This window comes from Pelmatolapia mariae, linkage group LG9, assembly GCF_036321145.2.
Source record: "Pelmatolapia mariae isolate MD_Pm_ZW linkage group LG9, Pm_UMD_F_2, whole genome shotgun sequence".
Taxonomy (NCBI): domain Eukaryota; kingdom Metazoa; phylum Chordata; class Actinopteri; order Cichliformes; family Cichlidae; genus Pelmatolapia; species Pelmatolapia mariae.
In genome coordinates, this window is record NC_086235.1 from 32,880,942 (window position 1) to 32,897,936 (window position 16,995).

Below are 16,995 nucleotides of genomic sequence, written 5' to 3' on the forward strand. Positions count from 1 at the left end.
TTTAGATATAAACAATTAAATGGTTCCAACTTGTAAAACCAAAAAAACAAACAATCAAATCAAAACATTTTGCATCAGCAGACTTAACTGGCCTTAGTTGTTGTTTTCACAAACAACTCTCTTAATGTCATGTTTATATTTGATTTCCTCTTTTCCACATTTACTTAGATTTTCTTTGTTGATTTAAATGTTTGCTGGATTTGTTGACATGCTGCCTGTGATGATGTCAGATTCATGACAGAATTGTCTTCAAACCTCCAACCCCTGAAACGCCCTCCACCCCCAAGCTAACCACCATTACCCCACAAGTTCTACTATTGGAACAAACATGTCAGTGTTAATTATGACATGATAGTATACAGACAGGAAATGTTTTCAAGTGTTTTCAATTTGACAAGTTAAGCAATTAATTTTCCTGTCGAGAGATGCTTTCAACAAGTATCATGAGAATAGCAAAACATAGGAAATACATTATGCAGCTTTCTCTTGGTTTCTCCACAAAAGTTAAAAAAAAAAAAAAAAAAACATTTGAAGAGGATGATTTGTGGAAGCGCTGAGCCAGAAGGCCAATAATTGAAAGCAAAAATGTAGTAATTGTAGTTTAATCAGCGTAGATAATGAATCCAGAGAACGTGCTGTACTTGTTATTGTTGCCTCCGTGAGCTTTTCCTCCATCTAGTTTAATGTAGACCTCATCTCCTGGCTCTAGATGCAGAACAGCACTGTTACTGGCATAGTCGTAGTTCTGGTCTGCATCCTGGGCTATGGCACTGGCACGTACCTACAGAAATACGTGAAATGCAGATACACACACAAACAGACAGAGTTGTGTTTCATCATGAGGACAATAAAAGGACTTACATTATATTTCAGAGACTTACTACTATTTGTCTACCCCTGATTTTAATCAAGTCTTATTTCAAAATGTAATGTGTAAATGTAATGATTTGCATTAAGAGGAATTTTAGTTTGTCCCAAAAATGGATGCAGGTCCCCTGTAATGTGATTGTGTAAAAAGATGTATGTCAACAACATGAGTAATAAGAAAAAGAAAAAATAGAGAAGCATACATATTAAGTGAGCATAAAAGCTCAAAAGAATTAGAGGGAGCTACTGGCTTTAAAACAATAGAACAGTCAACCCCATGTGTTGTGGTACCTGTGGATAATTTGAGGATAGGCCCTAGCTATTCCAAGAAATCATGTCATTATAATATAGTACATATAGTATGGCATACAGCTGGACTCATCTATTCAATTCAGTTCAATTCAATTTTATTTATATAGTGCCAAATCACAACAACAGTCGCCTCAGTACAGGGCGGAGGTAGAGAACTTGTCCCACTGGTGCTCAGAAAATAACCTGAAGCTGAGCATCCATAAAAGAAAAGAACTCATAATGGACTTCAGGAGACACAGATTGGTCCACTCCCCTCTTATTATATATGGAAAACGGGTGGGATCTGTCTACAGCTTCAGGTTTCTGGGCACTGACACCCCTGCCGATCTTACCTGGACCCACAACACCTCATTAGATGTCCACTTTGCTCTAACAGTTAGCAGTTAGACCAGTAAATACAATTATGATTAAAAGTTTAAGACCACTTGAAAAATGGCAAAAAAAAAAATCATATTTTGCATGGTTGGATCTTAACAAGCTTCCAAGTAGAGCTTCGACATGGAAGAAGAAGAAATGGGAGTGAGACATAACATTTTTTGAGTATGCAATTTATTGAAAACAACACTTAAACTGAAACAGGCTCTGCTCATCAAAAAGATCAGTAGAACCTCTCCTATGAAATTTTTTCCCCAATTTTGTGGTATAATCACGACCACTAACCCTAACTGAAAAAAGTGCAGGCCTTATAGTTAGGGTTACTAACTGTAAGGCCTGCACTTTTTAGATCTTGTTTTGAACTGATGGTTTTAAAATCAAAACAGAAATCCAAATCTGACTGATGCCATGTTATATCTTATACACAATGGAGAAAACAGGGAACAGTAGTTAACTTTCCCGGGAGTGGCAGCCTACCAAAATTACTCCAAGAACATACCGACAACTAATCCAGATCACAAAAGAACCCAGAACAACATCTGAAGAACTGCAGGTATGGTCTACGGTCAGGACAGGTTCCAAGGGGAAAACCACTGCTGACCGAGAACACGTTTTTGGATGGCATTTTGGATAAAATGAGGAACATCAGGGATGATATTTTATGAATTTCTGAAATCTGGTGTCTGCATTTTCTGGGAGATTTTGCAGTGGTTTGAGATTAAACTGCACACATGTAGAGCAGAGTCAGAAGAGGAATCTGGGGCAGAATCTCATGTTAACTATCAAGGATGATTCGTAATAAATTTTTTATTTTTGATATGGGTGTTATTATACTTCATTAACTTTGTTCAGTTTGAGCAGAATTGTCCTTTTTTTTCTCAACGAAAAGTGCAGACGTTTGAGATGAAACTCAGCACACAGTGTATAGGAATGTGAGAATTTCATGTCAACTATCAAGGATGATTGGGTTTTTTTTATGAATTTTCAATCTTGTCTTATTTAACTTCCTGGACCTGGCGTCCACATATGTGGACATCACATTTTGGGTTATTTAGACCAAAAGACTCAATTTTGCTCTACAAGGATCTGATATCCACTTACGAGGACATTATACTGCCACTGTTCTATCAAAATTTTAAATGAATATCCTCATATGTGGCTCTCATTTTTCTTATAAAAAAAATTGGGTAAAAAAAAAAATCTGGTAATTCTATGCCCAAATATCAAAGAGAAATTAAAAATGCATGCCGTGGAAGAGTTCGGGTCGTAGGAGGTTAATTGACTTTGTTCAGTACAATTAGAATTGTATGTTATTTATTAAGGAAATTTTACAATCCAATAAATTATGCTCCATGAGTTTTTTTCCCCCCAAATAATCGTTTATAATATTTTCCAGGAATATTCAACGGATATCAAGTGAAATTCACCACAAATGTAATACATTCCATTACCAGGAAAATTCAGAAGAAAAATAAAAAAAGCACATCTTGCTACTGAAATGTAATTTCTCTTAATTTCCTCAAAATAACACGAGCCATGTCTCACCCTCTCCCTCCTCCCCCTTACACACACTTTCCCCTATCTCGCTCTCTTTCACCCACATACACACCCTGATTTTTGTCTTTAAATACACAACAACAATATATCTAATTTTCTGTCTGTTAAAGAAGTAATCAGCAACAAAAGAGAAGCATTACCTTTTAAACGACTGGTGCCCTGAGGCCAAAATGCTGCAAGCCTGACTGCTCATCATTGCAAGTCAAGTTCATGGTCTGGCTGCTGCAATGGGGTCTAATTCACTCAGCTTTCACATCATTTTGGGTTCTTGACTACCTTTGCGTGAACTTGCTGTCTGTGCACATGCTTCCAAAGAGTTAAAGTTGTGTTAGCAGTATTTTGCAGTTCCTATTATCCTATACAAAGTTTGCATTCCACAATAAAACTACAACTAATATCCAATCAAAAACTGTTCTGCTATTTTCCTCTTCTTGGTACGTGAACTGACATTGGCTGATTGTAGCCCAACCAGACAGAAAGAAAAAAACAAAAGTCAGTTTGAGTTCTTTTTTTCCCCTTTCTATCCACCATGTGTGCTTGTAACTAAAAAGCCTTTGAAACGCAGGTAATGATATAATTGTACCTTTAATGTAATTACTGGGTTTATTCCCTGTATAACTGAAAGATGTATTAACACATTACTTTGGAAGGCCTTACACCCAACACTGACTGTGGATTAATGAACTCTAGTGGACATTTAAAGACAATTCATAGAATTCTTTGTGTGAAATAAATTCAATGGTAAATGGCCTGTATTTGTATGGCGCTTTACTTAGTCCCTAAGCACCCCAAAGCGCTTTACACTACATTCAGTCATCCACCCATTCACACACACATTCACACACTAAATATTAAATATTAAAATGTAGTCACAATGACAGTGGAAGGAGAATAATTACTCCAAAACAGTATACTGAAAAGTGAAAAGGAAAATATAAATTTACAAAAACAGAGGTGATTGTCATGGAAAATTTATTTCACCTAATGTATATTTTGCACAAATTGTCTTTTGTATGAAGACTGTAAGCTTTGCTCAAGGCCATGACACACTTCATTACCAAGCTGGTGCTGACATGACAGTGAGCACTTCACTCTTAACCAGCGAACAGACAAAGATTGTATCAACAAGACAGTTATAAAGGAGCTGTTACAATTTTGCCTTTTTGTCAATGCTGGTATGAACACTGTTCATGCTGTATTGATCCCTTTGCAAAGGTTTTAACTTTCTTTCAATAAATCTCAGAAAATCAGTTGGGTTTCAATGCTCAAATTATTTTTCTACAACAGTGATGTGGCTGTGAAGGCAGATGTCACTAAATATCTCATCATCACATACAAAATTGAGGATTGAATAGGAATTAATTGGCACATGCCTACTGCATTGTTTTTATACCCAGGAAAGGAGAGAGAAGGGGATGAGAGAGCAGTGAAGATTAAAATTGCAGCAGATTGATACCAAAAGACACCAAAAGAGCAGGAAAGGTGAAGAAGAGATAAACATCCAAAAGACAAGACAGAGATGGCCACATTTAAAAGGTCCCATTATGACACCATAGAAGCAGAAGCTCTGGTAAAGTTGGCAAACAATACTGAAGAATTTAAATCGCACTGATTGTATTATTTCAGTAGAATTCTGCAAGACACATCCTAATACTTACAGTGTTCGATATTTCATTTTAATTGTGCTCAAAAATATTGTGAATAACTTTAGAAGAGGTGCTGTTATTGCTTTCAGGGCTATGCTCAGCCCCAAGTGTTAAAAGTAGAGAGGTCCTGTATCGTAAACCCAAACTGTTAGTTCCACCAGGTGAAGGCTCCTCCTCCAATTCTATTTTTTTTTTTAATATGGTTGGCAGCAATGAAATAAGTCATGAACTTGAGCTTGCGCTATAATAACTTATCATCAATATGGGTGTTTAAGTTTACCATCACTAAGTTTTATGAATTAGTGAAACTTCTAGTTGAAATATAGCCGTAGATTTACTTTAGGCTTTGACATATTTTTATTATTCAAGATTTGTATGTAAGGAGAAGGATGTTGAATTCAGTTCTGAACTCAACAGGGAGACAATGATCGGGACTCAGGAGTTATGGGAAAATATGGGCTGCTGTTCTAGTCCTAGTTGTTACTCTTGCTGCAATATTCTGGATCAACTTTTCAACTGAAGACTTTTCAGGGAGCATTTTAAGCAGTCTGATATTAATGAATTACAATAATCCAGCCTAGAAGTAATACATGCATGGTGTTAGCCTCACGGTTTTGAGTTCTTCTTATGCTTTGTGTTGTTTTTGTTATTTATTTTATTTTGTTAGTCTTTTGTCTCGTGTGAGCTGGGTTTACTTTTTTTTTCTTGTCCAATCTTCTGAGAGGAAGAGAAGGAGTGAAAAATCTGATTTCAGCCATAAGCTGAAATCAGCCATTAACTGAACCCCCAGCTCAGGGATCAGCTTCGGTGTGCTGTTTGTGCCAGAGTGACCAACAATACCATACAGCCTTGTTACATACATACCACCATGTAACAAGGCTGGAGACCATTATGAGAAAGAGGTGCCTGGTTGTTGTGGTTCTGTATGCTTCTTCTGAATGCTGCTGACACCCCTGTTTGTGAGCTGAAAAAATAATTAATGCCAATACTGCAACTAGGACATGCAAACTTGACAGCGTGATAGACACGGAGACAAAACAGAGAGACCAGACAGACAAGGTGAAGGAATTACAAACACAAAGCACTGGGTCCAAAACACAGGATCCTAACAAATTAATTAGTTACCGTATTTTTCGGACTTAAAATCCTTTAATTTTCTCAAAAATCGACAGTGCCCCTTACAATCTGTATTATGTATAAATTCTGGTTGTGCTTACCAACCTCGAACCGATTTTATGTGGTACACAGTGCTCAAAAATCTGTCAAAAAATGTTTTAGTACTACTTTAGTAAGCTATGAAGCCGGAGCACTTGATGGATTGTTGGAGCATTACGGCTACCGTAGTCAGGAGTCTCATGGAGGAATCTGGGTCCAAACTCCGCTTCAGGTCCCAAAGTCAAACGAACACTGCGGCATCACTGAGAGCTAAAAACTGTCTAAATTCTTTCATCTTTAATAAAATGATCAGGTTTGCTGTTTTACCAGATGTAACAATTAAGTTTAACATCCAGGCATCCATGAAATCAGAATTTATTACATTTAATAGAGTTAGAAGTTAGCAGGAAGTTAGCGTGCTAGTTTCCACCTAAACATCATTTACCATGTTCTGACTGAGAGATTTCTGAAAAAATTAAAACGTACAGCTCTGCTATCACTTCCAACATAAATGAAGACAGAAAACTAAACAGCAGTGACTTTTGTAGGGTTACTGAAGTTGGGTTAGCTGGTATATAATAATGTGCTACCTGATTGCTAGCTATGTTAGCATAATATAAACACAGTGAAGCTAGAGGATGAACGCTAACTTTTTTCCACTCAGTAAAAGTTAACGTGAGGGTTCCCGATGGTTAGGGACAAATGCAGGATGCTGTAAACCAGCGGTCCCCAACCCCCGGGCCTCGGACCGGTACCGGTCCGTGAGTCGTTTGGTACCGGGCCGCGAGAGTTGAGGCTCAGGTGTGAAATGTATGGTTTTCAGGGTTTTTATCGGTTTTTAGCGTTATTTTGTTATCGTTTTTATCGTTAACTCGGTTTTCTTGGGTCTTTTCACGTGTGTTATGAATAAATCTTCTTTTTTTCGGTACCGGTACTAGTTTTATTTTGTTGTATTTATCCGCGACACCTTAAAGACCGGTCCGTGAAAATATTGTCGGGCATAAACCGGTCCGTGGCGCAAAAAAGGTTGGGGACCGCTGCTGTAAATGGACCAAACTTCAGTCAGGAGAACAACTGAGATAATCCATCCACAATACGAGGTTAGTCATTAATATACTGCAACAACATGGGAATAGAGCAGCTCCGAGAGAATTCAACATTAATGAATCAATGGTACGGAAGTGGAGGAAGCAAAAAGAATGAGTTGAGCAAAGTTTGACTTATCTGACTGTTTTGTTTCGCTTAATACACCTTATAATCTGGTGCGCCTTATGTATGAAAACAAAACGGTTTATCGACAAGGTGCCTTATAATCCGGTTATTATAATCCTTATAATCCGATAAACAATACGGTAACTGTTTATCTGTGTAGGTTCTCAGTCATCCAGGTCATTGTAATCTAAGGAGCTTGGAAAGAAACGCGACTGGACTTTTTTAAGTTTCTCGAAGACTACCTCTTGTCCGAGAAGCTTTTTCACACCTTGGCTTATCTGATGAGGCACATGATCAACAACCCTCTTACGGGACAACTCCCACTAGGGCTTAAATATCTGGGAATCCGCGATTTGGTCTTAGAACTGAAGCTTCTGAAATGAGAGGTGAAACGTTTTCAAGAAACTTAAATAAGTCAAGTCGCTTTTCTTTCCAAGCTCCTTAGATTAGTTAACTTTTTGAAAACTGTTCTTTTAAGAGTTTCTGAAATAAAAAGAAAGGTTAGAAATTGTGGTATATGTACACATATACCACAATTTCTAACCTTTCTTGACTTTGTCACAAAATGTACTTGAAAATGAGGATGGGAAGCCGCAATCTATGTGGATCTGGATCCTGGATCCAGGGAGATCCAGGCCAACCACAGGCCACCAAGAGTAAGACCTGAGAAAGTATTCTCAGTAAGTAATTGATTAGTAATTATAGCACTTTCTGAAAGACATACTGTTATGAAATGTGTGCCTGTCACCCTCTCCGTCCCTCACTCTCTCGCCTTCTCTGTCCCTCGCTCTCTCACCCTCTCTGTCCCTCGCTCTCTCGCCCTCTGTCTCTTGCTCTCTCACCCTGTCTGTCCCTTGCTCTCTCACCCTCTCTGTCCCTTGCTCTCTCACCCTCTCTGTCCCTCACTCTCTTGCTCTCTTCATCCCTAGCTCTCTAGTCCTCTCTGTTTCTTCCCTCTGTTCCCTGTATTTATTCAGTCTGCCCTTTAGTGTGTTTTTCCTGTTTTAGTCTGGCAGTCTCCTGTCCGGTGTGTTGTCCTGTGGACAAGCAGTTAAGTCAGTGGGTAATAGATGGCATAATAGAACATTTGCCTGTGCCACAGCTCGTGTCTAAGCTCATTTTGATCCTTTAGCCTGCATTTTTTTATCAAAATAAATTTTGTCCATTCATAACTCCATCATCACTGACTACTCTTGTGCAAATAGGTATCCACAAAGACAGTACAAGAAGACTTATTGATAGAGAAGCAAAAAACAGAGGAGTAACTCTAGTTAAACTCCTTTCCTCTATGTCTGTGTGGTTCTTAGTTATCTGGGTCATGGTAGTCCTGAGAACTTGAAAAGAAGGCAGCTGGTTTACTTTAGGTTTTTTGAACACTTTTTACCTCTCTCACCTCTCCATGAGGCTTCTTCGGGTATAGAAGAACTGGTGGAGAGCGCCAGGTAGTAAACCACTTGTCTGGACTGTCCCAGTCGAGGTATTAGTGAGGGTTATTAACCATTTACTTGGTAACCTACAACTTGACCATGTCCTCACATGAGGCATGTGTGAAAAAAAGATGTGTCATTCCCATCACCTGAGCCAACAGGTAAATATTCTGTGAGACATTACCCCACCCCACCATTGTGTGAGCTATTGAGGCCACCTGAGGCTACTAGTAAGTGAGAGTTGAAATTCCTGGGAAGGGATCTCGGGATTCAATTGTTGGTGACTGACAGCTGGTGCTGTAAACCATGACCTCACTTCAACAATGGTCATACACAGTGGACATAGATAGCCTCCTTTGCTCCTCTCTGGTTTGATCCCTCCAGTCTGCATGCCAAATATCCTTGGGTAAGATACTAACCCAAGTTCCTCTCCAGTGCATCCATCAGAATGTGTGTGAATATTAGACAGAAAGCACTTACATAGAAAGAGCATAGAAAAAAGAAGTGCTTGTGTCAATGGGCAACTGAGGCAAGTTGTATAAAAGCGCTTTGAGTCCTCAGTGTAGAAAAGCGCTATATAAGATCCATTCTCCTTGCCATTTACTCTGTCAATCCATCTGTTTTCTTAGTCCAAAATGTGATCAATGGCACAAAACAGAAGGATATAACAGAACAGACATTCATGGTGTGTGGTGGGTGTTGTTATATTGTATGGCTATAGAGTGAAAAGTAAAGTACATAAGGGCGTAGAATAAAGGGTAACACTTTATATAACATAACATTATATAATATTGTCACACTATTAAGCATTAGTAAGGTATTAGCAAGTACTCAATCAATTATATATATCACTTCTTCTCCCTAGTATGTCATTTATAAAAACAGACATATGTCACTCTTAACCACTGCTATCACTGCTATTACATCACATCTACATGATCATAGTTAGAATCATATATCTGTATTTATAAATGGCATACTACGGAGGAGTAATGCTATATAAATGATGAAGTAAGCACTTGCTAATACCTGAATAATACTTAATAGTGTGACATTATTATAAAGTCCTGCCAAATAAAGTGATATTTAAATGTGTGACTAGACACTTAAACACTCTTACTGCTTTACAAATATGCTGGGTTACCTGTGCAGTGTACATTGTAATACTAGAAAAAGCAGTAAATAAATGTATATAAGTCTGTATGCACTGCATATACTTTAATCTTTCCAAAATAATATTCCACAGCTTTACGGCCTTAATTTTAATATACACAGTTAGTCTAGTCCATGCTGATTCTATTTTGCAGATAGTCCAGCTATTTCCATCCAGAATAGAGCAGGTCACATTTAAAGATTTCTCAAGGCTCCACATGCACAATTAGAAGTTTCTTTTGCTGAAAACATGGAGCTTAGCTTTTCAGCTGAATTCACTGGACTCTTACTTTGAATTGCAATGACATTAGAGATAAATTCTACAGTAATGATCAAAAGTGAACATTTTGTCCAAGTATGCCAACAATATTGCTTTAATCATTCCTTAAAGCTTTTTCAGCTGTGGTGGAGATTCAGCATAATAAATAGTCACAAATGTTTTGTGAATAGTTAATATTTAAACAGTACTTCTGAAGTACTACAGAGGTGTGTTTTCTGCAAATTGTTTGCATCCTCTTTATATGTTGTGGTCACTAATATTAGGCCAATTTGTTTTTTCTTCTTAGCTCTTACTTTTAGACATATTTTTGGACAAACAAACGTGTCCCACTGGAGTGTGCAGTATGTAACATATGCATGGAGCCACCAGAGAGTGATTAAAAGCTGTGTCCATTTGAATACCCAGAGGAACGCACCTCTCATTGCAAAATAAAATTCTGATTGCGTCTGAGAGAAAATGAGGTAAGTGGATAAATTCCTGATTAAGAAGTATCTGTTGTTGAATACAAAATAATACAAAATAATGTACAATTTGTAAATTAAGGTCCCAATCAAATTAAAATATTACAATGAAATTGTGTATGCTTTAGGCAACTTTGTGAGTGACAACTCATTACAATATGAATGCAGAGTCCACCAGCTAGTCAAACCTCTGCTTGTTTAGCCTGCAGTGATACTAAAAGATGCAAAATGTTCTTCACTAACTTTGACTAGATTTTTAATTAATAGCATAGAGATTAAAGAATGCACCTTAATAACACAGCTATCTACTGTTAGCATTAGCTTACTGACTTCACATCTCTCATTTGAATAAATATGTCACAGTTTCAAAAGACCGGGATGGTGAAGGGCAAAAGGCCACACTAGTGGAGTCGTTGTAGAGTGTACATTCGAATTATTGTTTTGCATAACTTGGAAAACTGAGGGAGTGCGGCTAAAGGAGGAATCCATTAAAATTTTAATCTCTATGAGATGGCTGTGGTTAGAGCAGATTTAGATAGTATTAAGATAGTATGAAAGCGCATCACAAAACCCTTCAGTGAAAAATATTTTTTATGTACTTGAAAACAGCAAAAAATAGCAACTTCAACGCAGCATGGCCTAGTGCAGTTCCAGCAAGTAGTATTTATTTTTATTTATTTATTTATTTATTTTGTATTCATTAGTCTAGAAAACTACTAGAAGATGAGATTATTTCCACATACATCTGAACTCAATGCTGACATCCTGTCTTCTATGAGTCAGTGTGGTTTCCTTTTAATCATTACTATTATTGTTATGAATATAAAATGAGTGGATTTAGTTCCTTCGATATTACCTTAACCATACAGGTTTACTGTATTTGTTGGCTGTTCAGCATTACAACAGGTAAAGTATGGTTGTGTTATTTGAGGAGAAGAATAAAAGGTTTTGTATATATATTGTATAACGTCAGCGTTACAAGTAGTGTGGGCAGCAAGATGCTACAGTTGTTATTGCTTATCACCTTATGGCAAAACGGTCCTGTATTCTAAGCTGGTGGACAGCTGGCTAGTTTATTCTGCTTGTTACAGGGCCCCAAATTGCTCCCACTGGATTCACTGCTGTCGCATAATAATTAAGCCCTTAAATACATAGAGTACAGAACTGTTTGAAGGTGTGTGTCTGAATATTACTTGTAGAAAAAAATCCCTTTGAGCATTCATATAAAGTAAAAAGTTTAGAACATTTAAAATATCTATCTAAACTCAGAAGGCGGTACAGTGGTTAGCACTGAGAAGGTTGTGGGATCGAAATGTTCTTTCTGGGTACTCCACCTTTCTCACACAGTCCAAACACATGGATAGATCTGTAATATAGAATAATTCTATTCAATTTTATTTGTGTACCAAATCACACAACAGTCGCCTCAAGGTGCTTTATATTGTAAGGTAAAGATCCTACAATAATACATACAGAGAAGAACCCAACAATGATATGACTCCCGTTGAGCAAGCACTTTGGTGACAGTGGGAAGAAAAACTCCCTTTTAACAGGAAGAAACCTCCAGCAAAACCAGGCTCAGGGAGAGGCAGCCATCTGCCACAACTAGTTGGGGGTGACGGGAGAAAGACAGGACAGACATGCTGTGGAAGAGATCCAGAGATTAATAATAATTTATGATTAAATGCAGAGAGGTGTACAAAAACATAGTGAGTGATAAAGTTCAGTGAAGAGGAAACACTCAGTACCTCACGAGAAGCCCCCAGTAGGATAGACTTATTGCAGTGTAACTAAGGGAGGATTCAGTGTCATCTGATCCGGCCCTAACTATATTCTTTAGCAAAAAGGAAAGTTTTAAGCCTAATCTTAAAAATAAAGAAGGTGTCTCAGAGCTGGAAGCTGGATGCCTCCCATCCTACTTTTAAATACCTTATGAACCACAATTAAACCAGCAGTCTGAAAGCGGGTTCTTTTGGGGTGATACATATGAGGTCTTTAAGATAAGATGGGCCTGATTATTATTGTATGGAATACCGAATGTACTATAAAACAGCATAGAATTAAAGAAAAGTACATAAACATTAATAATCGGTTTACGACTATCACTGTAACATCTCTTTTATTTGTGGTTACTGTTAGGTGTCAATTTACTTTTTTAAAGCTTGTTTTATTATTCAGTGATATAAAAGTCATATTGAAAGAAAAGGCAACAACAGAAAATTTAAAAATAATAATTTAATCTTACAGAGAACAATGAAATGCACTCACATTTTAATTCTGCTTCTCATACTGTTGCACCCAGACTGTGGACTATTTCTACGGTGTCTGGACTCGGTGGAGAACTTCAAAAAACAGCTAAAAAAATTTTATTTCAAAAAGCATTTAATTAGACCAGGGTTTTTATGATGTATTTATGACTATATTGTATTGTGTATTGTGTTTTGTTACCTTTTTTGTAAAGCACTTTGTGACATATGTCTGTGAAAAGTGCTATATAAATAAACTTTACTTACTTACTTTTCTTCTAAATTAACTGACTTAGTGGGATGACACATGTGCAGTGAACTTAAATTGTCTCAAATCATAAATGTAAAAAACAAACTTGAAACTCAGACCAGGATTAGTGCACAGAATGCCACAGAACTTAGGATATGATAAATCTTAACTCTATCTTTTTTTTAATAAGTTGGCTTAAAATATGGAGTGGTTTCATCAGTATTTAGCAAATGATATCTAAGAATTTTTTTCATAGCCTGATAGAGCCAGCATATGGAGGAAGAGGCAAAGACGGATGCGTTGCAGAATCTGAGAAAATCAAGAACCGGAGAGCTTCACCTTTACTTGACAGTCTACACACTATGCAGTCCACAATTAACACACATAGTTATATGTAAGATGTAAGGCCACTTTACATTTTGAAGATAAATCATGTTTGAGTTTTTGAACAGTCTCCTCAGAATTTCCTTTTCAATCTAAAATATGTCTCAAAGAGTTGTAGTACCTTCCAGAGACAAAATTACTTGATAAGGCTGATTTAATTTTTTTCATAAGTATATTTGTTTTTGACAATATTTTAGAAATAATCGTAACAATCGCTTCAGCAGGTCTTGCTTATTTTCCTCCATGACACTCTGAATATATGGTTAAAAATCCCAATACCAGTAACCCTAATTGAAATATGTATTTCAGCATCTGATTTGTCATGGTGTGCAGTTCTACTGCATTAATCCCAAAGATGTTTGCTGTATTCCTTGTGCTTTGCAGCAGTATTACAGTAGTAGGCTGACAGGCAGAAGAGATGTGCTTGGTGGAGCGGTGCTGCAACACTGGTTTGCCCCACAGATTAGATCTATCGCTGACAGCCTGATCACTACAGAGACGCACAGAGGGCAGGACACTGTGATGGAACAAACACATACCAGATGAAACAGAGGCAGTAAATGGCTTCTGTAGTTCACTGGGTCTGTAATTATTATTATTGTTATTGTCATTATTATTTTTTTACTTTTATTATTGTTGTTGTTGTATCATAAAATACCTTTATGTGATGTACTTTTGGGGTAAATTATTGTCGCATATTTCGTTTTCCTTTCTTATTTCCTTTATTCAGGCCGTGGATTTGGAATCCATATTACTTGAGATGTTGGAAAGTGAGTGCAAAATCTATTATTATGTATATTCTTTAGTGATTTATTTTGCTAACATGTAGAAGTTTTACAGCTTAAACAAACTACGGTTACATATCTTACTACCTAAACAGCTAAAATTAATCAAATGCACAAATACCATGGCACTCTATTGTTTGAAATAGAACTCACTAGCCAGTTTGAATATTAGACTTGTCTAAATATCATTATAAAGTACACTGGTAAAGTTGTGTGGGTTTGTTTGTACTCCTAAATATATGTGGCTACTGGATGATAAAAAACACTCTTGTTCTCATTTAATCAGTCAAAAAAGCATTTCAAAGAGAAGCTAGATGTACAAAGATCCGGTCGAATTCTTTATTGTTTCTCTAACCATTGCACTTAGCATAAATATTACTTAGTGTCATCTTCTCTTCTGTCCTATTAGGTGGCCAACACTGTATTTTGCCTCTCGTAGAAATGCATTGCTCAGCCTAAGCATCACTGCCTTGCGGTTTCACCAAAAACCACAGACTCCCCTTCGTTTAGTCCCACTGTTTCTCTGTTAGATTGACTGACAGCACGCCTGTTCACCTGTTATTTGCATACTGCAGGTCTATCAATAGGAACGGCTTTTTACTTCAATTGCTGTCAAGAACTTTTAAATGTTTTTATATCAGTATATATCTGGCTGCTAACTTATAGATAGTCCAGAGACGTATCAAATGTACCTAACAAAATGTGACGTGTTAAATTAAAGTCAGATACTGTGGACACGCACACCTAACAATGGAAACCTCGTGGAACTGCAGAGTTTGCTTTAAATCTTTGCTTCTACGTGCCGTTTGTTTTACCTGATTGTTTTTGCACAGATCAGCCCACATGCTTGTGCCGTCCCCTCCGCGCATCAGGACGTGGTAAGCGAAGAAATAAATCCCAGGGATGGAACACGTGAACTTTCCGGTGGTCGGGTCATAGTGGTTTCCCAGGTTGGTCACCACGTCGTCAAACTTGAGTACTTCGTAACCCTCGTGCTGTTTTTTCAGCCCTGCGTAAAACGCAATCTTGGGTACGGTGCTGTAGGTGGCCGCGCTAATAGCACTGGCAGCACCGCTCGGTCCCGGAGGTCCCGGTAAACCGGGTCTGCCGGGTTCACCTCTTTCACCAGGTGGGCCGGCTGGACCGGGTGGTCCCTGTTCACCTGGCAATCCCTTTGGCCCTACCTTACCCGGACGGCCCGGTTCTCCTTTCGGACCTTGGATAAAAGTGGGTAAAGACTGCATTAGGCTGTTGTCGCGCACGGTATCGGCTGTGGCAGTGCTGGTTGGAGATTTGGTGCCGTATGGGTCACACACCATCCTACAAGTACCGAGCATCTCGTAGTGTGCAGCTGTCCCCGCTGAGCTGACTAGAACCGGGATGAGAATGACCAAAACCAGTACCATAACGACCCCCAGGACCCCCGCTGCCACCAGCCGCTTCCTGCCGACCAGCCGCGTCAGCGCAGGACGATCCTGTTGTCTGCTTTTAGGTGAAATTTTGCTGGCTAGGTAGCAGACCCTTTTAAAGAAAAAAAAATGTAGCACAGCTACACTTTTTTGCTAATGTTAATTAACTTTTAAAGTACAGCCCCCCTCCCCTCTGTATCCTCACCTCTCCCCTCTCCACACTTTGCTGATGCACTGATTATTCAAGTCTCTCAGAAAGTTGGTCCATTTAGAAGTCTGCGATTTCCCAAACCGTTTGATTTAGCATCTCCAACACGCTGTCCAAGAGAGATACGAGGTCTGCTCCTTTTTGATCCACAGACCTCAAACTGAAGGTGAATCAGGATCAGTTAAAGCGTCTGCAGGGTGCTCCAAGAGTCCACGCAGAAGCGCCGGGGAGGGGGGAGATGTTCTGTTATCCAATAGGAATAGGGAAGGTTGTTTAAAGAAAAGAAATGTCCGATTTTTCTTTCTAGATCAAATGTAATGCAGAGATTTGTCATTTGCCTTCTGTTTAGTCTGCTCTGAAAATTTCATGAATTTTATCTAGTCATTAATCTTCCTCCATAACCCAGAGAATGAAACAGCAGCTGTACAAGCTTGAGAAAGAAATAGTCTATATTTGCCATCTTAATAAACATTCAATTTAAGTTGCTGAACACAAAATTCATATAAATTCATTCATATGGATAACAGAATGTAATAAATCGAAGTTTGGGGAGATCTTAATGTCAGAAACATTTAATCATGATTTAAAATCAAAAGAAGTTCTTTTGTAGACTTATTTAACCTACCTTATAGCAGATTTATATCATGTGAATATTTTTTACATTTTCATATTTTTATACTTTTACGTTTTTGATATTTAGTAGTCAACTATAATGTAATCATTTAAACATTTAAGCAATTTAAACTAATTTAACTTCTTAAGTAAAACTGATAATTGCATTGATACATTTATTATAAAAATGTATGAATTATGAAGGGACTTTATAGACATAAAATTCAGTAGAATTTTTTTTTCTGCACTCATGTTGTCACGTACAGAATCAAGTGTATCACATACACTCACAAGCCACGTCTGTTTACCTGCTTGTTAACACAAATACCTAATCAGCCTATCACATGGCAGCAGCTCAGTGCATTTAGAGACAACCTGCTGAAGTGCAAACTGAGCATCAAAATGAGGAAGAAAGGGGATTTAAGTGACTTTGAACATGGCATGGTTGTTGGTGCCAGAGGGCTGATCTGAGTATTTCACAAATTGTTGATCTACTGGGATTTTCCCGCACAGTCATCTGTAGGGTTTACAGAAAATGGACAGACTGCATCAAGCTGATAGGAAGGCAAAAGTTACTGAAATAATGACTTGTTACAACAAGGTATGTAGAAAAGCATCTGTGAATGCATAACACATCAAACCTTTAAGCAGATGAGT

At 37.8% G+C, this 16,995-nt stretch overlaps 1 protein-coding gene across 1 annotated transcript; it reads right to left on the reverse strand.

The window, feature by feature from the left end:
- Positions 1 to 565: 565 nt before the first annotated feature.
- Positions 566 to 15,602, reverse strand: c1ql3a (complement component 1, q subcomponent-like 3a). Its single transcript, XM_063483799.2, has 2 exons — positions 14,925 to 15,602; positions 566 to 781 (listed from the first exon to the last, which is right to left on the reverse strand). The coding sequence occupies exons 1-2, from the start codon at positions 15,513 to 15,515 to the stop codon at positions 602 to 604; spliced, it is 771 nt and encodes a 256-aa protein (XP_063339869.1). The 5' UTR covers positions 15,516 to 15,602; the 3' UTR covers positions 566 to 601.
- Positions 15,603 to 16,995: the final 1,393 nt, after the last annotated feature.

What these genes read in the sequence shown, in the direction of transcription:
- c1ql3a (XM_063483799.2), bottom strand. Translation starts at nt 15,515, where the DNA reads ATGGTACTGGTTTTGGTCATTCTCATCCCGGTTCTAGTCAGCTCAGCG. An exon ending in ATCTGTGCAAAAACAATCAG is followed by an intron (nt 782 to 14,924) that starts GTAAAACAAACG and finishes GTATTTCTGTAG; the next exon opens with GTACGTGCCAGTGCCATAGC.